We start from the raw sequence: 25,224 nt of genomic DNA, 5'->3' as shown, positions 1-25,224 counted from the left end.
ACTCGTAATGGCTAGCTCATAAGCTAGCTCTAAGCATTCTTTTTATATTTTAATAGAAGAGAGAGAAAGCTAGCTCTTGATCAAGAGCTAAGCGCGTACACATATTTTAAGAACATGTGAGAGTGTCATGTGGGTCTAATCATATTATTAGAGAGGTTGTCTTAGAGCTAGCAGCTGACTCTTACTGTTGTGAGTGTCCTTAGGGTTGTTTGGTTACTGCCTCCCAAGCAGAGAAACAAACATGCAAAGATCTCCATTCTAGGCCGATGAATTCGTATGCGTGGGACTGGTTGCCAGGCCCAGATAACTTCTAAGTATATCAACCAAATAGCCTTAACCAGCGACAAGTAGAGGATCGGAATATCGAGGGAGGAGCAGATGTATAAGTCTCACAAAGCGCTCTATGGAGATGATAAGGCATGGAAAAATAAAATAAATAAAGCAGGAATGGCATGTGGGGTATCTAGATGATACGAAGACCTATAGCTAAAACTGTCAAAACCATGAATCATTCCGCCTCTCTAAATCCTTCAAACCAAACTAAAAGTTAGGATGGATTTATTTCTTCAACGAGACGCATTAGTGGGAGGTCCTGACCCAAAAATTAGGGAGGAATCCATCTCATCCATAACTATATACATGCTATATGACCTTGCTTAAAGGTGAGACCCATAGTATAGTGTTGACTTGTGCTGAGGTGCCCCTCACTATCCCACTCTCATGAGTGAGTGAGCTCGTCAAAGAAGGCTCACCATCATTGGTGTGGGTGCCTGTCATCGGCTAGGTCAGAAAAAGCTTGATAAGGTCGCCGCACATAATAAACATAATGTATCTAGCAACCCATATAAAATCATTATTTTGTACTTATAATATAAAACCACAATTTTATATCTTATAAAACCATATCTGGTACATAAAATTTATTTCATTCTAGTGGCAGGCAACCCATACAACAATATTTGTGTCACACAATCTTGGCAATGACGCTAGAGAGCACATTGTCGTAGCAAACTGCAGTCGATGGTCACAGTTGCGGCATATGCCGATGAATGTTTGTCAACTGCATTGGCATCACCTCTGGTTGACTGCTAAGGCAGAGTGCCACGATGATGAGGGCAATCAACGAAGAGAGGAACATCTCGGGGAGGATGAAAATATTCGCTTTGGTGTGTATGCCCCATGTGCATTCACCATGAGATGGGAACTTGGAATAAAACAATAATACCAGCCGTAGGAGCAAAAACAGTGTTACCATCCCTTCAGCCATGGCTTTGAGAACATGGTGACAAAGCCTTGTGTGCCTGTATGTCGAGGAGGACGAGCGAAGGTAGACAACGCATGGACGCTCAAATAAATTGCAACCTACAAACTAATAAGGCCTTGTTTAGTTCCGAAAAGATTTCGAATTTTGGTACTGTAGCATTTTCGTTTGTTTGTGGCAAATATTGTCCAATTATAAACGAATTAGGCTTAAAAGATTCGTCTCGTAAATTACAGACAAACTGTGCAATTAGTTTTTGTTTTCTTCTATATTTAGTGCTTCATACATGTGCCATAAGATTTGATGTGACGTAAAATCTTGAAAAGTTTTTGAATTTCGGAGTGAACTAAACAAGGCCTAAGTAATTGCGCCTCCTCTCTTTCCAATCTTGGGCCATCGGCCTGCTAACAACGGCAGCAGGCAAGCCCAATCTTCCAGGCCCCAGCCGCCTCCCTCTCATGCCTCTACGACACGTGGGGCCCGAGTTGTCATCCCCCAACTTCCTCTTGCCCTTTTCTGCCGGAATCAGAGCTAGGGTCTCTTCCAGTCTTCCCTTTCCCTCCCTCGGCTCGCAATCAAGCGCCGCCAGGGGTCGCCTTGAATCCGTGCTATAGGGTGCAGTTAGGCCTTGTTTAGTTCACCCTAGAAATTTTTAAAAAAATCAAAATTTTTCGTCACATCGAATCTTGCGGCACATATAATAAGAATTAATTATAGATAAAAATAATTAATTATACAGTTTATCTATAATTTGCGAGCCGAATCTTTTGAGCCTAGTTAGTCCATAGTTGAATAGTAATTACCAAATAAAAATAAAAGTGTTACAATGTTAAAATTCAAAAAAAAATCAGATCTATTTTATCCCATCCACTTTCGCCCATTCCAACCAAATAGAAAAATGGCTCATCCCATCTATCCAACCAAACGTGCATCATGAATACCCTTATCTCAATATCTATGGATCACGGTATCCCATCCAACTTGGTCCTCAAACCAAACACATCCAACTCAACACATGATAAAGGGGTCTGAGCATCTCTAGGAGTTTAGTATAATTATTTGCTAAACTAATAGATCTAGCAAGTTAATAAAAAAAACATCTTTAAATTTTATTCTTCTCCAACAGTAATCTATAATAGCTTTCTATATTTAAAATTTATAGTAGGGTCCATATTTATTTGTTGTAAATTTTAAACTAGAGCCGATTATACCTTTTACTAGAGGGAATAGGAAGTTCTTTCCACTTTGTAAACTTATGAGTTGAGAAGTATATTTGATAACTTTTTATTTTTAATTATCTATTTTACCAAATTATTGGAGGAGACTTTTTTCTTTTTTGCTAAAGAATCGAGATAGGAAGTTATTTTACCAAACTCATAGAGATGCTCTAAGTGTATATGAGAGGGTAGTTTATATTCTAAGGCCCTGTTTAGTTTCCCACCCAAATTTTTTTCATCCATTCCATCGAATCTTTAGACACATGCATTGAACATTAAATGTACATAAAAAAATAAACTAATTACACAGTTTGGTTGAAAATCGCGAGACGAATCTTTTAAGCCTAGTTACTCTATGATTAGCCTTAAGTGCTACAGTAACCCACATGTGCTCATGACAGATTAATTATACTTAATAGATTTGTCTTGCAGTTTCCCGACGAGCTATGTAATTTGTTTTTTTATTAGTTTGTAAAAACCTCTCCCGACATCCTTCCGGACGTGACATCAAAAAATTTTCATCTCCAATCTAAACAGACCCTAAAACTAAAATACATCTACGCCCCAACAATAGTGAAAGTAAATCTACTTGTGTAAGAAGTTTTGGAACCGAGAAGAGTGGTTGATAGCTTGCATCGGAATTTCCAAACAAAAAGTTTATGCGTAGATGTAAACATAGTGACCACAATCAAGCAGCCAAATAACAATTCCAAATTACCAATAAACAAGTGCACTCACAAAATGAATTCACAGCAAACATAGTGACCACAATCAAGCAGCCAAATAACAATTCCAAATTTACCAATAAACAAGTGCATCACAAATGAATTAACAGCAAATTGGCATCGGTTTGTTCATATATATTTCCCGCCTTTCCCGCGATTGCTCGATCCAAACAAGCAAGCGTGCTATTTATGCGGTAAAAAAGAAGAAAAAAGAAAAAAGGACGATGGCTGAAATCATCGAGTACCCAAAGATACGGATTTTTACCCCGCGGGGCCCACCGGGAATCGTCTCGGCGTTCGCTGATTCAAAACGGCGAAGAGATTCCGAGTAGTATTACTGTATTTGCGGGCCCCAGTCCAGCAGGAAAGGTTAGTGGCGCAGGTGTGATTGGGGGTGCCCCCTCCACGTTGATCCCGCCCACCTTTCCACGGTTAACGCCACCTCCGTGTTTCTGCTGCACGTACCATTGCTTGTGCACCCCAGCGCTTGCTGTTTTACTCTTTTTTTAAAGACAAATATAAGATTTGATGCAATGCAATGATGCTCATGATTTCTCCTAAGCTCTAAAGCAACACGGCAGGGATAATTCTCAGCTAAAAAAATAAGAAAGTCTTCATAGTTTTAATATGGCAATCAAATGCATGTTGGTACAATTCATAAAAGAAGGTAGTACTTGTGTGCTTTGACATGGGAATTTAACATTTTTTGAACTAGATTAGTAGGGATTTTTTTTTGCTTCAACTTGTAGGATGTATAGTGTTTGTTGTGGTATGCATTATTATGAGATGAAGTCACTTGCCAGTTGTTCATTGTTCCGCACGAAGCTAGCTAATACCAAAAAGCACTACAAAACCTACAGAAAGCAAGAATAAATATGATTTACCTAGTACAATGAGAAAAGCAATATTTCTAAGGCCCTTGCCGCCATTGCGTCTGTTCCTTTGTCCAATTGGAAAATGGTTTTACATCTTTCTCTTAACTTACATGGAATCATTTTGTTGTGGTTCCAAGATACAGTGACTAAACTGGTCATATTTTTATACCTTGCAATATTTCTAAGGCCCATTTGGGACGTAGGAATTTTATAGGAATCACACAGGAATTCACAGAAACCAGATCATTTTCACATGAAAAATGCAGGAAACAAGAACATTTCGCACGTTCCAAAAAAATGCCAACAATGGTGTGCTTGCAATATCGCAGTACATTCCTCCGAACAGTAGTGGTACCTAGACCAAAAGAAATTAGCTACTACCCCTTCGTTCTAAATTCCAAGTCAATTTGAAATTTCTAAACACATACAAAAAATACATTAGATCTATTTCTAACTCCCGACACATGGTTCATGAAAATGAGACACATGGGGCCTGATATGTTTTTCCCCTCCATCAAAATCGAACAAATCCGTGTACACCAAGCGTTACTCTCTCCGATTGGAGCACCGAAAGCATTCCGCCGTCCAGTCGTCCAGACCGAACCAAACCCCACTCGCTCCATTTCCACCGTCCAATCCAAATCTGACGCCCCTGATTTCGCCACCAGCCCTAAACCCCTTGCGCGCTTATAAAATCCCAGCGCACGAAGGAAGACCAGATCTCCCCCATTTCTCCTCCACGCCTCCTCCGCCTTTCCCGTGTCCCCCGCAGCAATCACCGCGAGCGCGAGGGTTTCCAGCATGGCGGAGCAGTCGCAGCCGCACGAGGAAGGCGGCGCGAGCCCCAAGCACGAGTCGCTGATGGAGAAGCTCGCCGACAAGCTCCACGTCGGCGGCGGCGGCAAGGGCGACTCCTCGTCGTCCTCGGACTCGGACAACGACGAGCGGCCCCGCCCCTCGGCGCCGCCCGCCGACGAGGTCAAGCAGACCTCCTTCTCCGACTCCGCCGCCACGGCGGCCGCCGAGGCCAAGGCGAAGGTGTTCCGCCTCTTCGGCCGCGAGCAGCCCATCCACAAGGCCCTCGGTGGTGGCAAGCGTATGGCTCTGTTTCTCACCCGCTCTGAACGCTGCTTGCTTTTTTGGCTTGAAATCGTTAGATCGGATCTGGGCTCGTGGGGGATCTGTGTGGGCTGCGCTGAGGTGCTTGGGTTGCGGATTGGTAGATCTGATTGCTTACGTTTTATGGAATGGGGCTAGCTAAGGTTTTAGGAATTGGTCGTTTAGATCGGCCAGCGCAGTCCCACAGATTGGGATCTTACTTGTCCTTGACAAGTGGAGGCGACTAGTATGCTTGGTTACTCTATGCTTGCTACAAATTTGATCAATGCAAGTCGTTGCACGTCCGTACTTGATCTGTATCACTTTACCTTATGTTTATTATCTCAACAAATGGCATTTCATTGGAGCTGCTTGATACTACCTTGTCTACTCTGAAACGGAAGGACTTCCTTTGGAGTGATTGTGATGCTTGTACTGTGTTGTTGTGCCTAATTATACATCTTTATTCTAAACAAATGACAACAAGCGCACTATTTGCTCATTGGTCTGTGTCTACAGCTGATATTCTCCTGTCTTAACTTGATTGGTGTAATGGGAATTGTGAGACCTAAATACCTGATGATCTTCTGTCATTGTTGTACCTACCGAACTCATTACTGTTCTCTATTTTGCAGCTGCTGATGTGTTCCTGTGGAGGAACAGGAACATCTCTGCTGGAGTACTTGGTGGTGCCACAGCAATCTGGATCCTATTTGAATTGCTTGGCTACCATCTTCTTACTTTTGTTTGCCACGGTCTCATATTCTCTCTGGGTGTTCTCTTTCTCTGGTCTAACGCTTCATCGTTTATCCACAAGTAAGATGTCACCTCAGTATCATAAATTGCTCAAACTTATACAAGATGCAAGTTTGTTCTTTGCCAGTTATGTGTGCATAGACTAACTTCATGATGTGAAATTCTGCCCATTAATTCAGGGCTCCCCCTAAGATCCCAGAGGTGATCATTCCTGAAGATTTAGTTGTCAACATTGCGCTATCCACTCGTTATGAGATCAACAGGGCCTTTGCCAATCTCCGCCAGATTGCTCTTGGCCGGGACATAAAGAAGTTCCTAATGGTATGTCTAGTTGTCTACTAACTACTATGTTATTGCCTATGATGAACAATTGATCGTACAGCAACCTACACTTGTCTCATTTTGTTTCTCTATTGGACAAATTAGGTTATTGCTGGGTTTTGGTTCCTTTCTGTTCTTGGAAGTTGCTGCAACTTCTTGACCTTGGTTTACATTGGTAAGTGATCCAAGCAACTTAGAGAAAACCTTGTTTTTAACCCCTCTTCCATGTATCTGATTGGCTGACACTGGATCGTCTTCCTCTTGTGCAAAACAGTCTTTGTGGTGCTGCACACAGTACCTGTGCTGTATGAGAAGTATGAGGATCACATTGACTCGTATGGCGAGAAGGGGTGGATTGAGATTAAGAAGCAGTACGCTGTGTTTGATGAGAAGGTTCTGAGCAAAGTACCAAGGGGTCCTGCGAAAGACAAGAAGCACTAGAAGCAAGTGATGCAAGGTTGCTCCTAGTAGGGAATGCTAGCAATCGGTTCGAGTTTCTCAGGAGGCAGCACTTGTGGGTGTGAGCACCACTATGGCCTATGCATTATGTTGTGTATGGCTGCTTTGTTGTTTGGTTTTGATGGGTGTAGCCGAATTGCTAGCTTTGCCCTTCATGGGTGTAGCCGAATTTCCGGTAGTGCTGTTTGATTTTGATCTGTGTTGTAGACGTCGAGCGCAGACTGTACCTGTGACACTGTTTTTGCTACTTATCAATGCAGTTTGGAATTTGATGATATTTATGGTCTTTTGCTGAGCTTAGGTAACAAATGCTTGGTTTGGTTGTTTTGATGGGTAAAAAGACTGGTTAGCTAGGCAGTTTGGGCAATTGTAACTTCCAGTCAAGCAGCAGAAACATGTTTCGTGAGAAGCTCTTTCCGTTACACTCTGTTTCTGCTGTTCTGGGGAACAGTATGGCAACATGAAAGTCTCTTGAACTCTTTGATAAATGTATGCTTTGAAGAATCAATTGTGTCCATTTGCTTATAGTCGCATATATGCTTGCTGTTGCCTTTGCCAGCAAAGCAAGCCATATATAGAGAGTAAAGTTCAGAAAATGAGAGAGAGCAAAGAGACCTCACGCATCTGTACTGCACCTGTGTTAAAACAAACAGAAAAGGACTCATGTGCTCTAGGTTTTGTTTGACCTCACGCATCCACATGCACAAGAAGTTGCTTACATTATATAGATATAAGCTGCTACGTAAACCTTTCGCTGCTAGCCACAACCTACCAGTTTATACCTATACAAAAGGATGATGCGACCAGGCAAAGAGAAAACAACGAAAAAAGAGCAATCTGCACTGCAGATTCATTATTAGAGTGTAATACAACAACCAGCACAGGCAAACTGGAATTTAGGTGGAGATAAAAATTGTTCTTCCTTGTCCTACACCAGAAACTGGATTTTACGGCCTGAACTCTTGTCCCCTAACACTCCCCGTTTCTTATGTTCTTATACATGTTCGGCCTATTTTCCTCATGGCTATTTTGTGCTCTACTCTACTTTTGCAAATTATGTCCATACATTTTTTGCGTGTGATGTTCATGTTGCTCAGAGGAAGTATGTCAATTGCTGCTTCTTTCTGGAGCCTCCTTCACCATACAACTCGTTCCATTGCCTCAGCTCGCTCATTATGGCGCCTTCCGCAGCGAAACTTGCAGCCACCTGAATTTGATGGTTTACAGAGTATTAACAACTTTGAACTGCCATTAGTTTATTTTTCAAGTTGAGAAGTGTTAATCTTCTTCCACATCGTTTTACCTGGTTCTTCGCTTCCTTCAGATCTGTCATGTTCAGCGGCCTTAGAATGATGGTCTCCTCCTTTTCTTTCTTCTCTGGAAGATCCGATGGAGTTTTTCCTTTTTCACGCTTCATCTTCTCCTGAAGACATTGAAGATGAAGCTTACATAGTGAATTCATTCAAAAAAATCATCATGAATTAAATTCTTAAGATACTGGTGGTTTGGTTTGATTACCAGCTCCTTCTTTCTTTCCCTCTGGATTAGCTCCCTCACAGGGCGATATGCTGCCGTCGTGCACAGGTTCTGTTAAAGAAGAATTCAGGGTTGAGCAGAATTGATCTTTACTTATACAAAGACACAGCTCTCTTGCGTATTCTCAGAAAAATAAATCGAAGTTGAGCATGGTGTCTTCGTTTTTCATTTTTGGGTGTGCAGGGTGGCGCATGTGTTTGCATTCATGTTTCATGCTACTGACCTTGAGATCACTTCCACTATATCCTTCTGTCATGGTTGCTAGCTCCTTATAGTCCAGCCCTTCATCAACTTTCTCCTTTGACAAAAGTCGCCGCATTATGAGTTCCCGACTTTCCATGGATGGCAGACCTACCATGATTCTGTTCAACAAAGCGAACACTTCAGTCAAAAAAAAGAAACACAACTCAGGAACAAACTGAGGGCTTCATAGATGTTACTAGCATCTTGGGGAAAATATACAAACCTTCGCTCGAACCTACGGATGATAGCCTCATCAAGATCAAAAGGCCGGTTAGTCGCAGCAAGAACAAGAATTCTCTGATCTGGTCTTGACAAGAGTCCATCCCAGTGTGTCATAAATTCATTCTTGATCTTTCTCATTGCCTCGTGCTCTCCAGCTCTGTTCCGCTGCCCAAGCATGCTATCAACTTCATCGACAAAGATGATGGTTGGTGATACTTTAGCAGCTAATGTGAACAATGCTCGAACATTCTTTTCGTCTTCACCAAACCACTTTGATGTGATAGTCGACATAGAGACATTTATAAAACTTGCTTGAGCTTCATTTGCTATGGCCTTGGCAAGCATAGTCTTGCCGGTTCCTGGAGGACCAAAAAGTAATATACCTCTGCAGGGCTTAAGAAGACCGCCTTTGAAGAGGTCAGGTCGTCTAAGAGGCAGCATGACAAGCTCATGAAGGGATTCTTTGATATCATCCAAGGCACCAATATCATCAAATGAAACTCCAATTTCATTAGCAGGTATCACTTCTGGTCTAATGCGCTTTTCAAACTCATTATCTGGTGGCACTTCCTAATACAGCACGAATGAAATTACAAGTTACAGACTGGCAATTGGTAAATTAGTTCCTCTAGGGCATGCATAGAAAACTATTTTATGAAAGATGCAACTAGAATAACATTACCAGTGCTTTTGCAACTGGAGGTGGATTATCCTTCTTCTCCGGTTCTGTTTTGCTCTCAACTCTAGGAGCAGGGGCACTGGAGGGAGCAGCAGCAGCAGCACCAGCCGGAGGTCGAACTGGTGGCAGCAACGTTGCAGGTTTTGTTTCTGATTTTGCAGTGGCTGGAGCAATTGCCTTTTCAGCAGCCTATACATTTGATTATGATATGTGAATACGTACAATTTTAAATGTTTCCGAGACAAGTGAAACGTGAATATCTAGGGAAATCAGTCTTCATAGTAAATTTTAAATAGTAAAATATTTTAGATCATCTGTGCCATATCATTCCAAACATCGGTTGCACTATTATAACTTTCTCAGTATCAATCTGAATGTCATTGTTTTGATGTTACCAGTGGCCATCTTTCCATATGAGTTAATAAGCAAAATTTGTTATAACATCTTTGGGAATCTAGTAGTCTTCTTGGACACACAGGGAAACCAGATAACCAAACCTCATAATGTAGCATTAAGAGTAACACTTTTTTATCACCATTTATATATTTAGCAGTATATGTAGCATAAGTCATTACAAGAGTAAACAATGGTCTTTTTCATCAACTTATGTGTACCTAGTATTGTATATCTGGATTAATTATAATATTACAATCGACAAGGATAACATTAATTGAACATACCTTTAAAGCACCATCCGTCACTTCCAATTTCATGCTGTCCTTATCGCCCATCTTGTTGCCTTGAAAAATTTCCAATGCGTGGGACAAGCTGTGCCATGAAAGAGTCATAAACCGAGGAAGAGAAGAAAATATTTACAGAGAACTATCTTAATCTGCTAACCTCTTTGTGGATAGAACTAATTTCCCATTTCGGTACTCTGGATCTCTGTTATTCATCAAGTGATATGAAACCGCAGACACCACAATCTCTTCTATATACTTACTAAGGCACATAGTATCAGATAGGCAAATCGAGCCTAAATCATCACATTCAAGATCATTTTCTGCAAGGACTTCCATAATATGATTTCGGTTATCTTGAAACTGAATCATCTTCATGTCTTCTTCTAATTGGGAGTTCCAACTTACAAGGTGGTTTTCGTTTTCAGGTGGCTTGATTTCTATATTATATGGGAACAGAACAGTCAATCTGTCATCTAACTCCTCATCACTGTCCATATCTACAATCCTTGATCCGAGGACTAACACTGGCCCTTCAAGCTTGTCTAGTAGTTTTTCAAACAGGAGATACATTTTTGGGGACTTGTGAAGAAACTTCTCAACATCTCTTATATAGAGTACAACTGGGTACTTCTTTGACACTGAATGCAGAACCTTGTACAACGCTTGCACTAAAATTTTCTCATCAAAATTCCAACTGCTTGTGCGTCTAAGAGGAGCTGCATTGATTATCAAACATGACCATGAGAACAGAAAAGATTTATAAATGAAATAGACATTCCAACAAGAATTACGAAGGTAACAGCTGCGACAACTTGTATGTTTCCTCCAAGCTTATTCACTCCAGATATTCTTGTTTGCTTATTTTCATCTACTAGGTTAATGCCCGTACGTTGTTACGGATTTTAAAATCCACATACTCTATGTTTCTTCATTGTTATTTTATTTTTTCTGTCTATATTCTTCCTTTTTCATTTCTTTTCAGTTTTTGTTTTTCGATTTTATTTTATTTTCTGTCCTTTCCTTATTCTTTTCTTGTTTTAATTTTACCTTTTATTTCCTTTTTCTTTTGGTTTTATTTTTATTGTTCTTCCTTGCTTCTATTTGTTTTTCTTTTTTCTTTTCAGATTTTCTATGTTTCTTCATCCTTATTTTATATTTTATTTCCTTTTAATCTTATTTTTATCCTTATTTAAATTATTCATTATTTTATTTGCTCTATGCACTTTTTATCATTTGTTAATTATGTCTGTTTTTATATTTTTTTTCTTAGTAATTTTATTTTTTATTAATTTATTCATTAATTTTATTTGCTCTATGCACTTTTTATCATTTGTTAATTATGTCTGTTTTTATATTTTTTTCTTAGTAATTTTATTTTTATTTTCTATATATATGTGATATATATGTAGTATATATTTAGTGTTCTATATTGTGTTATGTCATGTTTACGTAATATATATGTGATGTTCTATGATGTTTCTTACGGTGTTCACTTAGTATACATGTAATCTATAATAGATGTGATGTTTTATAATATATTTAATGATGTTTTATGATGTATTTAGTGATATTAATGTTATATAAATATATTTATGATATTTAAAAAGTAACCCTTTGACATTATTTAAAAATTTTCTCTATTTTGTGTTTTTATTTTTTTTCTTATGCTTTTTACTATAGATTTTTTTTATTTTTTTTATCTATGTCATGTATTTATGTATTTTTATGTATATTGTAATCAGTTTCATAAACCTAAAACCAAAATACTATTCTTCTAAATCGATAACTTTTTTTACAAAGACAGAACATTGTCTGTTGAACCTAGAATATTGTTTCTACTTAATAAAATATTCATTAATAAAATTTTTAGTTGTAGAGAGTCGCTAAAACAATTTTGCATGCATAAGTGAGTGAGGCCTAGGTTGATGGGATAGCGTGTCATCGCGCAGTAAAAAAGACCACCAAAGGGATTAAAATTGTGGATGGGTCCTCTCCATAATTTTAAGTTTTAGAGATAAATATTAATTAATAAAATTTTATCTAAATATATCCATGTGTGATCTTGTTTTGAAGAATTTGTTATGAGAAATTTAATGGTTCAATCGAAATTTAATTTATATCCTCGGTTTAAAAGTTATGACTTTTTTAATTCGCTAAAACAATTTTGCATGCATGAGTGAGTGGGGCCTAGGTTGATGGGATAGCCTATCATGGCTAAAAGGGATGAGAGTTGTGGCTTCACCATGGGTGTGGTAGATGGGTCCTTTCCATAATTTTTAGTTGTAGAGATTTGCATACACGGTGTTATCTCCAGAAAAAAAATGTGAACAAAATCTTTACAATGTGCGTGGGCCGCAATATTGAAGAGGTATTTTTCTTAAAAAAAGGCCCAATCTAATGCTAATAGTTCTGTTTCTTGCAGTTTGCTCATAAATAGCAACCAGGAAAACTAAGAATATTACCCAATGACATGAATTCTTAATCATGTGCCACTATAAGTGTTTCAAAAGAACATCTACCTGTATTAGTTGAAGGTCCTTGCGAAGCCATGCTACTCATATCAGAGGAAGTAGATGCATTTCTTCTGAGCTTTGGTAAGTTGGTCATACTTTCAGAGCTCCTGGAATTGCATAGAGAAGTGCATACAAGAAACAGTAAATGCATTGTAGTTTCTGTAATAAGCTCACCAAAGCCTAGTTTTTTTTTCAAGAATACACAAAGGTCTGCTATTCTCGCACCTTAATTTGACATCCGTCATGCTGCTTTGTCTACGTATAGTTCCTGAAAAAAAAACCAAGTAAGTTAACAAATATGCAGCTGCATTTATAAACTAAAAGAATATCATTCAGTTATTGTATTCTTCAGTAACATACATGCAAGTGAAGTTTTACACTGGAAGAGGGTCTTTTTTCTGTAACATTCAGAATAAATGGCAGCTAACAGACTTCAAGTCAAACCAAATTTCAAAATCGACACATGGCAGGAACAGATTATGTCAGAGGAGAAACATGTACATCCCTTTCTCTCTCTAAACAATCAGGTTCTCACTTAACTAAGAACAACAACAGGAATGGGATGGTTCCATTTATTTCAGGTATGGAATTTGTGAAGTCAGTAATTAGAATAGATTATCATCTTGCCCAAGGAGATGGTATCTAGAGGTCTATGTGAACTGTCGAACACTGATGCTGTATTACACATTCAGTTGAAAACCTGAGGTAGACTACTAGAGGACCAAGCCAAATACTGCAGTACAATGAAGAGGTGAACAGTATTTACTAAATGCCCAGGTGTCACCTTTGGGCTGTTCCTTTTGTGAAATAATTGAAAGAGATCCAAGCAATCCCGACACACGTTCAAGCGTCGTCTCGGAGATTGATCTTTTAAACGTCTGAGAAGAAGAAAAAAAATGCTCCTGTGTTAGCAATTAATCAAGGCATGAGAATCTGTGAAGCACCAGAAAGATCAAGCTTGGCAACAATATGCAGCAGACATATTACGCTGTCATAGCAACGACAAGCAAACTGAACGCACCAGCAGTTTTAATAGTAACTACACCTGAATGATGCTATGGGAAATGAGTCACAAGATAAGGTAACCTCAGAGAGTCAGAATGTTTAAAGGCCTTACCTTCTCTGTACTGCCACCAGTGCCATATTTGCTATGGATCTGTAAGCAAGGACACTTGGTTACAAGATCAACATAATCTGTGAACAAAGGGAGAACGTTTTGGCCAAACTGACCTTTATAAGAAAATCAGTAGGATCTAGCAACAGCAACTTCGCTTGAAAATAGTGGGCAAGCGCTCTGGCAAGCATCTGCTGGTAGAGCTCTTCAAGACAGGACCTTGGGTCTTAGTTCAGTGATGCATAAATAAACTGTCTGAACGAGTTCCAATCGAAGATGATACTGTACCTGCAGGACCTGACAGCAGGATTGCGCGACTGGCTGGAGCAAGATTCCTGGTGTACTTTGAAATCTCTGCTTGCTTCAAGTGAACGTACGCAGCGCTTGTCAGCACAACACGTGTTTGCTCACTGCGAATTAGGATCGGAGAAGAAGATGAGTATAAAAGGGCAAGTGTGGTGCACACCAAAGGGAATGGAGCAAAAATACAGAGCTCACAGCATGCAGATGCAGTGCATCCCGTCATTCAGACATGATCAGATCAGACACACAATCAATTTAGTTTTTTAAGCATTAGTAAACTGATGATGCCTAAATAAAGTGGGAAAATATTGAAACACAGAAAAACTGTTCTATTTTTTTTTTCCAGAACGATTTCTGTCACCACCTTTCGTTGCAGCCATCTGATATTCTGATTGCACCAAAGCAGAAAGCACCTGCGAGATCTGTTTGTTTTCCTCCAAAAATCTATCGGTTTGTCTTGTCCTATGAACGCAGAAATCGGAAAAAAGGTATACGGATCGTTTTGTTCATCGACAGCGACCGAAGCCGGAGTTCCTCTGCTGACCCCTGACCCTGAGCCTGAAGATCACACACACCTTTCCTACTTTTTAATTATCCAAGTTGCTTTTTTTCTCTCTGATTCAGAGAACACTCGTCAGCTCGTCTCATGTAGCATGCACATCACATCACAGGGTTAAAAAAAAGGGAAGAAAAGTGCATCAACAGACAGATCCGAAGCAGGCAAGGTGACGACGCAGCAGCTGGAGGCTGGAGCAGAGTCTGGTCTGATGAAAGGAACTCTGAGGAACTGGCGTTCGTGTCGCTGTTGTTTTGTTTTCCTTTCCTTGGTGCAGAACAGAAAGCAGCAGAATCGATGGAGGAGGAGCACGTACTACGTACAGAAGAAGGAAAAGGACGGTGGAGGAAACTAGACCTGAGGTAGTAGGGGAACTCGTCGAAGGTGACCTTGCTGTTGCTGCCGTCGACGAGGAGGCGGCGGAGGTCCTGCTCCACCCGTTCGACGGTGACCCCCGCGGCCCTGGAGGAGGCGGAGGCGCCGGCCCAGGGCGCGGACGCGAGGCCCAGGCCGACGCCGACCCCGATCCCGATCCCGAGCGCCGACATCACCACGCTCTTCCCCTCCATGGCGGGCGGGCTGCCTGCTGCTCTCCGGCCGGCGGCGGCGATCGACACGACACGATCCAACGACGACGGCGGTGGCGGCGGCGGCTAAAATTAAGAGGTCCGGCCGGGGCGGGGCACGGGAGGGAGGATGGAAGAGAAGAGGCAGGCGTGGCGTGGGCGGCCGGCAGCGAGCAACGGGTGGTGGTGTGGGTGGCGGAATGGAGAGCGGGAGAGGTGGCGGAGGGAGGGGGACGCGGAGCGCAAGTGCCGGGCCTCTGCTCGTTGCCGTTGCTAGCTTCTCGGTCCTTCGCTGCCCTGTCTGTCTCCTCCTCCCCTCCGCGTCTCTGCTCAGGCACACAAGGCAGGCAGTGCAATGGCGCGCCGGCACGCGGCCTGCGTACGTGGTGTGTGATATAGCGATACACGCACGTACGGTACCACTAGCTTTTCTTTTCCTTTCCAAGGCCGTCTGTGGTGTGGTGTGGGGTGGTGGCAATGTGGCATGCATTCTTCCACCCGGAACCTCTGTCATCGTTGGAATCATGACCAGGTCCCGTGGTGCCATTTCCTGCGTGTCTCCATATTCTTTTTTTGGGTGTGTGTGTGTGTGTTAGGACTGAATTTATGTTGCGAATGGACGTGTGATATGTGTGCTTCTCCCTCCATCCCAAATTGTAAGTCATTCTAAGAATCTTGGAGAGTCAAAACATTTTCACGTTTGATCAAAATTATAGAGAAAAATACTAAGATTTTTAACGTAAAATTAATATACTATGAAAATATAATTAAGAAAGAATCTAATGATACTTAGTTAGTAAAAGTTTGACTCTCCAAAATTCTTGAAATGACTTACAATTTGGAATGGAGGGAGGGAGTACTTTTTTTCTTGATTTTTCAGAAAAAGTAAGGTACTGGATGTGTGCATTCAAAGTAATACCCGATGGAAAAAAAAAAAAGAAGATAAATTTGTGTTAGCTTCAGTTGTGCACTTATGTAGTGTGTTTCCTCAGGTGGTAGAGACATGCACGTATAGAAAACCCATCCATCCCGGGCCTTGTTAAAAAAGTGGGGCAACTGTCGTTTTAAGTCAAACTTGTTTATCATAAGTTTGGTTAATTTATATAGAAGATGATGATTTTATAACATGCTTATCTTGAATTATAAATATTAATACGAGCAATATATGTGCTTTTATAAACTTATGTTAGTTCAATTTTAAGAAATGTTGACTGAGCCGATCCATGATAGTACGGGACACTTGCCTTGGACTTTCACCGTCACCCGGGTCCAAAACACCATGCGTCGTCCATCCCGACTGCATGCGCCGCCGGCACCGCAGTTCGCACACCACAATGCAGTGCACCACCACCGTACCCAGGTGCATGCACCGCCGGCGGCGCGGCATGCTGATGCACCTGAATGCATGCTGCCAGTTCTTCTCGAGCAACGCGCCATGATGGTAACGTACTGTACTTTTGGGCGTCACGCACTGCCGTCACGTTACATCTGTCGCATGGTCGATCCTGTGCAGCACTGCAAGGGCATGGCGCGTCACCGCGCAGGACCACACTGCCCGGCAAGCGTGAAAGCCGCCAGGGTAACAGGATTACAGGAACCACTAGTCCAGTACAGGGTCCAATGGTGTACTAGTATTGTTCACAACCAACCTCGTTACAATAAAAAAAACATTTACAAAAAAGTAGTATTACTCCCTAAAAGATGTACATCTTGATTTTAGAGATATGATTACACATTTGTCCCTCCTCTATATATCATTCTAGAGCGTTGTCTTAGGCCAGTCTTAATGCATGTGTTTATGAGAGTGTCATGCACATTAAATAGGGTACCACATAAGCAAAAATGCTGACTTGACACGGTCATTAAATGAAGAAGTTTCATCAGATGAGAGGAGTTTCATCCCCATGAAGTGATGAAACTCATGTGGCTCGGTTACCTAGTTTATAGTCTTGGTAACTGTGTCATAAAACTATGCATTGAGACTGGCCTTATGGAGTGTTCTTTTTATGGATGATTTGTTTTTTAGTTACGTGAGATATTTTTATTTGGTGGGTCCTATTAAAAAAGGTGATCCTAACTCTACAATTACATGTCTCGTGAGACAAGATTTGAATACTAGAATTATATGCTTTTTTGAGACGAAGAGGGTAACAATTAGTATGGTTCTAAATAAATGTATTATGAAAATATGCCAATCAATCTTATACTCCATCATACTGATAATTTAAGTCGTTTTGGATAGTGATACAATCTCCAAATGATAACTTTGAAAATCAATAGCTACTAAAGGGCTGCTTGGCTCTCTTACAAGAACGATCGCCTCACACTTAAGGTATGTTTTGATCTCTCACCTTGTTGCTTCGTCTGGCCTTGCTCGTCAAGGTCAGCCTCGCCAGTTGAGGCGAGCCAAATTGGCTCTCATGAGAGAGCAGGGATAAATCTTGAAAGCATGGATAGCAATGCAGCGAGCAAAAGGAACCAAACACTTAGGTATTGTTTAGTCGGAGTACGAATTTTTTTTTTATGTCACATCTAATGTTTCGTAAGATATCGGAAGAAGTATTCGGATACCAATAGAAAAAATTAATTACATAACTTGCTTGGAAACAGCGAGACAAATTTATCAAACCTAATTAATCTATCATTAACACATGAAGGTTACTGTAGTATTTAAGGCTAATCGTAGACTAACTAGACTTAAAAGATTTGTCTCGTGATTTTTCAACCAAACTGTGTAATTAGTTTATTTTTTATTTATATTTAATACTCTATGCATGTGTTTAAAGTTTCGATGTGATGAGTGAAAACTTTTTGAAGTGCATAAAGCAAGGCAAGATTGCCTAGTATAGTATGACAACAGACCCAAAGATTATGTTACATTTAGCCCCATGTAAGGGCTCCTAAAATTTTTTATATTATTTATAAACATAAATTGATTTCTATGAAATTTCTACAAAATTTCTCTGAGATTCATGTCTTTTCACCGGGGCTAAAAGTGTTTTTTATTTTTCTTTTAGAAAAAAGGGTTGAGGAAGTTTTCGGGTTGATATCAAATTATGCTATTAAATATAAAATATCTACGAAACTAAAAATACAGAATAATATGCAAGACGTTTTTTAAAATCTAATTAATTCATAATTAGACATTAATTATTAAATATAAGACAATAACACCTAAGCAACTGGGGTCACGTCGCCCATTTATCTACCTCGAACCAAACGGACTGGGCTCCTACGTGTGTGCACGGGAGTGGCTGAGAGGCTACGCGGCATGCATGCAGGGCGCTTCGTGGGTCGAGGAGGTGTCCAGCCCAAACAAAAATATCCATCACAACGTTGTCCCACGTACGTGGGCCCCACCGAGCCCCAATCACCCGTCAATCTTGCAGAAAAGTCCCTCACATTGTCATAATTGTACACTGTGCGCGTGACTTGGGCCTTGTTTAAATATGAACAGTTATATTTGACAAATATTGTCCAATCATAAGCTAACTTGGCTCAAAAGATTCGTTTCGCAAATTAGTAATTAGTTATTTTTTTCTATATTTAATGCTTAATGCATGTGCCGCAAGATTTGATGTGACGGAGAATCTGAAAAAAATTTGCAAAAATTTTGGAAACTAAACAAGGCTTGGCCCAACAAATATTTTTGCCAAAATAGAGAGAGAGAGAGATGCGGCCTGGAGAGAGGGAGCAGGCCCACAGGCCTGCCGCCTATTGGTCTCGGCCCGTCCCGGCCGTTCCAAACGGGAGACGGCCCACGAACGCGTTCGGGCCAAGAGCCCACACGAGCACCCAGGCCCCAGCACCCTTCTCGGCTTCTCGCGTCGTCTTCTTCCCCCTTCCCGTCCCAATTCCAACTGGAACTGGCCGCAGCCGATCCCGCGCCCGCCCACCACGCACCGCCGCGGCGTCGTTCGCCGGCCGCCTTCGCTGCGGTTCTACAGACGCTCCGTCCTATTCCCGCGCCGCGTCTCCTCTGGGTCACTTATTAATCTCGGTAAGGCACGACTTCTCCCCCAGTTTCAGTTCCGCCGTCCGTTTTCCTGGCGATGCCGTGCTTTCCACCCTGCGACCGCGATTGACGGCTTCCTTCGTGTTCCTCGTCCTCAGACGCCCGTATGTTCCGGCCGCCGAATGGCTTTGGGGCGCCGCCCCCCTTTCCTCCTCAGCCTCAGCCATGGCAGTGGCAGCAACCGCCTCCGCCCCCGCCCTCGCCTTCGCCTGCGGTTACCTTTTGGCAGCGCGACAATGTGCGGGACCACGTGAGGAAGCTGAAACAGACCATCGAGTTATCAACTGCACTGTGAGTTCCCCATTTGCTAAAACCCTCGAAAGCTACTGATCACCATGTGATTTGCTTATTTACCCCCATTTCTTAAGAAAGGATTTGATTTTTCAGGATAAAAGAGCTCGAGGAAATTCCAGCGGCCAGAAATTCCGGTGATGCCACCACGCAGGAATCTGCTTTGTCCTTGGCGGAATTGCCATCAGGGTCTGGTGATTCTTCGGAGGACAAGCCGCTCCGATTCGTTGAGCTAGCTAGGTCCATGGGGATTAGTCAGGACACTCATGAGTCAATGGCAACAGATGCAGCCAATTACCTTTGTCATCAGCTTCAGCAGCTTCTTGGGCCTATCTCTTCTGCGACTAGCCAAGGTGGCCCTTGGGAGGAGAGATCGGCGATGGTTAGGTTGACTCAGAAGCTGCAGAAATATAAGAGAAATAAGCGGTGGAGGCAGAGGAGAAGGAAGCATGTCGCAGAGCTTTTTCAGAAGGTGCCTCTCATCATTGTCTCCTTTTTTGTAGTTTATTATACATTTCTGAATGCGTTCCTTTCAACCAGCCAAAAATCAAACGATGTGAAATGTGATGACATCTCTTGTCTTGTTTCACAGGAGCGTGCAGATTATGATAGAATCGACCAGGAAGCTGATGAATGGAGGGCTAAGCAAATTGCCAAGGACATTGCAAAGCGGAAGGTGCTTTCTCGTATTTGTGAAATTTGTTTCACAATTAAAGATGTAATGACATCATTGTTGCTTCACAACTAATGTATTCACTTTTGTACCTGTAAACCAGGTGGAAAGCATGCAGCAGATTGCTAGAAAGAAAGCAAATGAGGAAAGAAAGCATCTAGAATCTGAGGTACTATGGAATAAAATTTCATGCCTAGGCTGTCCTGTGAAAGTTCTCTTCTCTAGAGTGTTTCAGAACTGTCTTTTACTAGCGGTGTACAAGCGCATACTGCATACTACTGAACATTGATACAAACCAATAATTTTTTGTTTGTATAAGTTTAGTTGCAATTGCAACATTTTAAATTGTGCCTTCCTGTTCTTGTGACCTTTATCTAGTTTTCTTATAACTCTCGAAACCCTCAGATCTCTATACTTGTCTTAGTGCAAGCAATCTTAAGGGATATCATTCACCTATTTTCTTGGTTTTTTTTGAGAGAGCTATTTTGCAATCAGTTCATGAAGAATTGAGTAGTCATTCAAATTTATTTATACTTTAATCTACTAATTATTCTGTGGACGTTTTTTGAGTTAATAGTATCATCATAATATTCTTTATCCTGAATAAGCTAATGTCCCAATTGGCAATTCAAATCGGGTACTTCCAGCTGGAGCTTGCCCTAATGGTCGAGAAACTTCAGGAGCTTCGGTCTATAAGAGTTCAAAAAATGAAGAAACAAGGTAAGATATTCTTATTTTCCTATTTCTTTATTTACAATTCTCTGTTTTACAAAATATGTTCGGTACATGAATGAGTTGTATTATCTAGAAAATAATTAATAATTGGATCATTTTGTATTTAATTAATAAATATATTACTACTTAATCATTCATTCTCTCTCATCCTTGAAAGCATGGGCAGTGGTGGGAAAAATTATAGTGACTACTGACTACACTTTATTTTCCTAGTTGACTTACATTGTGAAACAACAATTCCCACGATGGACTTTTACTAAAGTGAAAGAGATGGGGTTTTCTGACCTTAAATACTATGTTATTCATATTCTGGCATTTTGTATGCTGAAGGCTGAACCGCTGAAGCACATATGTGGCCTGTAACAATCCTTTTTCTTTTTAAGAGAAGATGATGTCATATCCATTTTAGCAATACAATATCTGCTCTTACCTGTGTATGATCCCACTAGCACAAACTTTTTGGAATGACAGAGTGCTCGTGTCTCTGCATGACTGCAAACTTTTCTTTTTGCGTTGGTGGTGTTGATTTTCCCTTTTTTTTTGTTTTGTTCAGTGTAAATACAAGAGATGGATATATGAGTTTCTTTTTATGTTCTATGTTTTAGGTCATTTTCTTCCCGAAGAGGATGATAAATACCTCGAGCGTGTTAAGGCTGCAGTCGAGGAAGAGGAGCGCCAAGCTGCATCTGCTGCTCGAACTAATGCTGTTAAGGATGCTATTCTGACTGCTGAGGAATCAAGGAAGCCTCCACAGAATGCAAATTCTCAAGAAGGTGGTTCTGAACAACCTAGTGGACCATCTGAGGACAAGGACCTGGGAGATGGCGGGATAAGTGAGAGAAATGACCAGGCAAGCCAGAAAACTGAACATGAAGATGAAGGCCATAGATTTGAGGGAAAAGGGCTTGAACATCATGACCCTGTAAGCAATCTGCCTTTTGAGTTCTACCATTATTATCATGGAAGTAGCTATGACATGGGGACACTCATTGAGGTAATTATGCTAACTTCAGAACTTTGTGCAAGTATTTTATTATTTATTATGAATCGTATATAAGACAGTGTAAATCAGAGAAATACAAACTAGGCTTCGTAACCTAACAAATAACCAGACAATTTTCACTTCATGGCATGGGCAATTACTCAATATACCTACTCAGTCAACTTGTCTTTATATTGTCTCTGTTATAGGTCCGTAGAATGTGGGATTCTTTCATCAGACCTGGAGGAAGGTAAGACTTCTACTTGTTCGTACAATTTCTTCCAAGTTAGCTTAGATGCATTAAGCAAGCATTTCTGTAAGTATTTTCAAGTTTCTTTGCAGTTATGGTTTGTGAGCTTGTTTAGTTAACCGTAACAAGATGAGGAGTTTATTGTGAAATAGCATCTATTGACCATTATTATGGTCTAGACTCTAGATTAGGAATCACACTTGAAAAAGGTGCATCTTTGTTAGTCAATGCATCCTGTTTGGAATGGAGTTATTCCAATTTGGAGGAATCAGAATGAACTCCAAAGGAGTTTTGCCTATTCCTGTGAAAGAACTATGTTTTGTTCCAAACAGGCATAGTATATTATTCTTCATCTTGAGTAAAAACGCAGATCTAACCTGTCTTCTAGGTGTTCAATTGCATCGATGCTGATGCATTGTTGTGTTTTCAACTTTCAAGTCACTAAGTCAGTTACACTTATGATAGCTTTTATCTTATTGCTGCTGGAAAAAAAAATATAATTTAGCATGACCATTCATCATTTTTGCTTAAATATATTCTATTCCTATATAATAGCATAAACTAATGTACTAGGGTGACAAAATGGATCAGTGCTGTGCCAGCTGTGGTGTGTTAAGCGAATCTCATATAATATTTTCCCTGATAGTAAATATTGCACCTGCCTGCAGCCGTATACCTGGGCACTGGGTTCAACCACCCCCTCCAGCTGATGAGGTTTGGGCATCTTATTTGGTGCAACCCAAGTAAATCACCATGGGTTTGAGAAATGGCCATTTCTGCTTCAAGACCACCGGAATCTTTATTGTTTCTGCAAGGTAAGCTAGGTACTTAAGTTAGAACTTCAAGTGTTATTACAATCTTCTAGAAATTCCGAGATGTATTGGTTCTTCCTGCCATTAATTGTCGCTAATTAACAACAGTGCCTACCTTCTCATAAAATAGGAGGTACCTGTATTTTGCCTCTTGGTATCTCATGCCAACTAATGATATAGAGAATTTGTAGAGGGTGCAAGTGGTTGCAGTTATCTGGGTTAAATTACTACTCAGTTGCTTGTTTTATAAACATTTTATCAAATCCTTAATTATTATCTTCTAGTTATGCATGGATTATCTGAGACTAGAAGCTTTTAGCTACAAAAAAAGCATAATGTGTTTGTGGAAAAAAGTTTACTCATCTATACCCTTTACAAGGATACGGCATTCAATTTGAAAGCTCCATAATATCATGACTTATGAGTTGAGGAAAAGAGAGAAAACACTAGCAAGGTACCTTTTTTATGGGGTTGTGGAGGCTTTTTTCTATGCGAAGATTGCAGCAAAAGGTTCATTTCTGATTAAGTTGAGTTGTCCATTATTACATGCTGTCTTCCAGAATGTAACTCTGAATCTTAGCCTTAGGCCTTAGCATATACTCATTGTTGACATATAACGCCCCACTCTAATGATATGCCATGCTACCAACTTGATTGAGGTAGAAACTTAAATCATGGAAGAAAATAAAAGTAGTAAACTTAACTCAGATAAATAACTTACCATCCAAGCTATAACATTGCACTACTCTGTGTGTCAAAAACTCAAGGCAGCTCAAGGTACACATTGAATAAAAGTGTTACCAGGTCGTCTAGTCAATTCTAGGCTCCATGAGACCAACCAAGCGACTAGTCACGGTTAATCGTCGACCTGGCTCTGGACATCCCCTAGTCGTTATATCAGGACTAATATACCAAATATATGCTAATATACTATATGTTCTAGAGTACAAATCAAGCATGAAGATAACTCTAGGATGGTGGCTGCATGTAGGGTTTCAAATTGGGCTGAAAAACAATGAGCCCAAGTGGCCTTAGCCATCTTAGATGCAGCCCATGCCCTTTCCTGCCCAACAATTCCATTCTGTTTCTGGTCGTCCACCCCCTAGTCATCTGACTTCAGTCGTCGACTAATTGGACAGCCAGAAAAACTAATCTGCCTAATCGAGTCGTAGCCCCTAGTTGAGTCCAGGATACCGACTAGGATGACTAATCACGATCAATCAGATGAATTGATAACACTTCCATCGGTGTTTTCATTGGTTTAACTTCAAGGAGTGTTATATTTTATTTTATGTTAATTTTTATAAGTTAACATGGATCTTTCTGTTAGCTGCAAAATATTTTATCACGAATCAAAACACTTAAAGATAATTGTATACTAAATTATGTTCAGCTTCATTATAAACTGAGAATTCTTGTATATACCTTGTCCAGGATCCAAGGACAAAACAATGGCATCTTGTTAAGGCAACTAAATAGATCCCAAGTTAAATTCAGTGAGTGGTAACAGCAAGTACAGACAAGAAGATACAATAACCTATTGGTCTGGGTATGACTTGGATTTTATGACAAGGTGGCAAGAAAAGCATGCTGAAGGAAACAGCAAAGACTGGACACTGGTGCTCAAGAGTAAAGTTCGTGAATTATAAGGTAAATTTGTAATATAATCCGAAACTTGTAACTGTCATCTCCTTGACCTTGAGCTAGCTCATGGCAGTGAAAGCTGTTTGGTGGATTTGTTTTCCTCTTAATGAAATATATGCTTTGGCACGTTCTTGGGGGAAAAAAAACATAGAGGCCATTATCTGCATGATTTTTCATATCACCTTTTAGCTTCAATACCTCAGCCACCCTACTATTTTACTGGTCCCTTAATCATTGTTTCCTCAATGAGTGCAAACTGCCATAACACTTTTGTTGGCACCATTGCTTGTTTGATCTCGTATAAGGTACATCCTGACGTGTATATAAAAGATGACCCCCTTGGTCAGTGGTGATTTGACAAGATAGGTTCCCAAAAGGTTGAATTCTGTTTCTAAAAGATTACTTGCGATCTGTGTAGTGCAGTGAACTGATGATAAATTCTAGTAAAGGTGACTGGTTAAGCTAGAGCATCGAATTGTACCTAGCAGCAATGGATGGAATTTTGATGTCTAGGTCTAGTCTACGCTGAATATAGAATGACAGTATTGTGCTTGTGCATCAGTGCATGGCTATTTCTTCATCTTTTGAACCAAAAATGATTGTGTTAGTGCATGGCCATTTTAAGTTACCTATAGACCCCTTTGCCCTGCATTAGCAGCATTTTGGGGAGATGACATACAGCTCACCAATTACTT

At 40.6% G+C, this 25,224-nt stretch overlaps 3 protein-coding genes across 4 annotated transcripts; 2 read left to right on the top strand and 1 right to left on the bottom strand.

The window, feature by feature from the left end:
• LOC110433851 (reticulon-like protein B1) lies at window positions 4,793–6,989 on the top strand. The gene is made up of 5 exons (XM_021456705.1): window positions 4,793–5,174; window positions 5,812–5,992; window positions 6,112–6,253; window positions 6,359–6,428; window positions 6,528–6,989. Exons 1-5 carry the CDS (start codon window positions 4,880–4,882, stop codon window positions 6,692–6,694), a joined length of 855 nt encoding a protein of 284 aa, XP_021312380.1. The 5' UTR covers window positions 4,793–4,879; the 3' UTR covers window positions 6,695–6,989.
• On the bottom strand, window positions 7,527–15,495 carry LOC8081371. Its single transcript, XM_002454856.2, has 15 exons — window positions 14,919–15,495; window positions 13,991–14,112; window positions 13,819–13,907; window positions 13,706–13,744; window positions 13,373–13,466; window positions 12,814–12,856; window positions 12,595–12,695; window positions 10,233–10,791; window positions 10,073–10,160; window positions 9,396–9,581; window positions 8,715–9,283; window positions 8,472–8,610; window positions 8,231–8,299; window positions 8,016–8,135; window positions 7,527–7,919 (listed from the first exon to the last, which is right to left on the bottom strand). The coding sequence occupies exons 1-15, from the start codon at window positions 15,128–15,130 to the stop codon at window positions 7,806–7,808; spliced, it is 2,544 nt and encodes an 847-aa protein (XP_002454901.1). The 5' UTR covers window positions 15,131–15,495; the 3' UTR covers window positions 7,527–7,805.
• LOC8081370 (U11/U12 small nuclear ribonucleoprotein 59 kDa protein) lies at window positions 18,993–24,675 on the top strand. Of its 2 annotated transcripts, XR_002450737.1 has the most exons (10): window positions 18,993–19,127; window positions 19,241–19,433; window positions 19,530–19,905; window positions 20,026–20,109; window positions 20,210–20,275; window positions 20,754–20,826; window positions 21,447–21,763; window positions 22,033–22,073; window positions 22,742–22,888; window positions 24,320–24,675. XR_002450737.1 is itself a non-coding variant. In XM_021455233.1 (8 exons), the coding sequence occupies exons 2-8, from the start codon at window positions 19,249–19,251 to the stop codon at window positions 22,075–22,077; spliced, it is 1,218 nt and encodes a 405-aa protein (XP_021310908.1). In that variant the 5' UTR covers window positions 18,993–19,127; window positions 19,241–19,248. The 2 variants fall into 2 exon arrangements, 1 of the variants encoding a protein (XP_021310908.1); XM_021455233.1 differs by lacking the exons at window positions 22,742–22,888; window positions 24,320–24,675 and having other exon boundaries at window positions 21,447–21,835; window positions 22,033–22,077.

Source organism: Sorghum bicolor, chromosome 3 (genome assembly GCF_000003195.3).
Source record: "Sorghum bicolor cultivar BTx623 chromosome 3, Sorghum_bicolor_NCBIv3, whole genome shotgun sequence".
Classification (NCBI taxonomy): Eukaryota; Viridiplantae; Streptophyta; class Magnoliopsida; order Poales; family Poaceae; genus Sorghum; species Sorghum bicolor.
This window is presented reverse-complemented; position numbering and strand designations above follow the sequence as displayed.

Coding starts and splice junctions, on each gene's coding strand:
- LOC110433851 (XM_021456705.1), top strand. CDS start 4,880: ATGGCGGAGCAGTCGCAGCCGCACGAGGAAGGCGGCGCGAGCCCCAAG. Junction 5,175..5,811: donor GGCCCTCGGTGGTGGCAAGC/GTATGGCTCTGT, acceptor TCTATTTTGCAG/CTGCTGATGTGTTCCTGTGG. Junction 6,254..6,358: donor ACATAAAGAAGTTCCTAATG/GTATGTCTAGTT, acceptor TGGACAAATTAG/GTTATTGCTGGGTTTTGGTT.
- LOC8081371 (XM_002454856.2), bottom strand. CDS start 15,130: ATGGAGGGGAAGAGCGTGGTGATGTCGGCGCTCGGGATCGGGATCGGG. Junction 12,696..12,813: donor ATGACGGATGTCAAATTAAG/GTGCGAGAATAG, acceptor ATGCAATTCCAG/GAGCTCTGAAAGTATGACCA. Junction 8,611..8,714: donor ATCCGTAGGTTCGAGCGAAG/GTTTGTATATTT, acceptor TTTGTTGAACAG/AATCATGGTAGGTCTGCCAT.
- LOC8081370 (XM_021455233.1), top strand. CDS start 19,249: ATGTTCCGGCCGCCGAATGGCTTTGGGGCGCCGCCCCCCTTTCCTCCT. Junction 19,434..19,529: donor ATCGAGTTATCAACTGCACT/GTGAGTTCCCCA, acceptor TTGATTTTTCAG/GATAAAAGAGCTCGAGGAAA. Junction 20,110..20,209: donor AGGACATTGCAAAGCGGAAG/GTGCTTTCTCGT, acceptor CCTGTAAACCAG/GTGGAAAGCATGCAGCAGAT.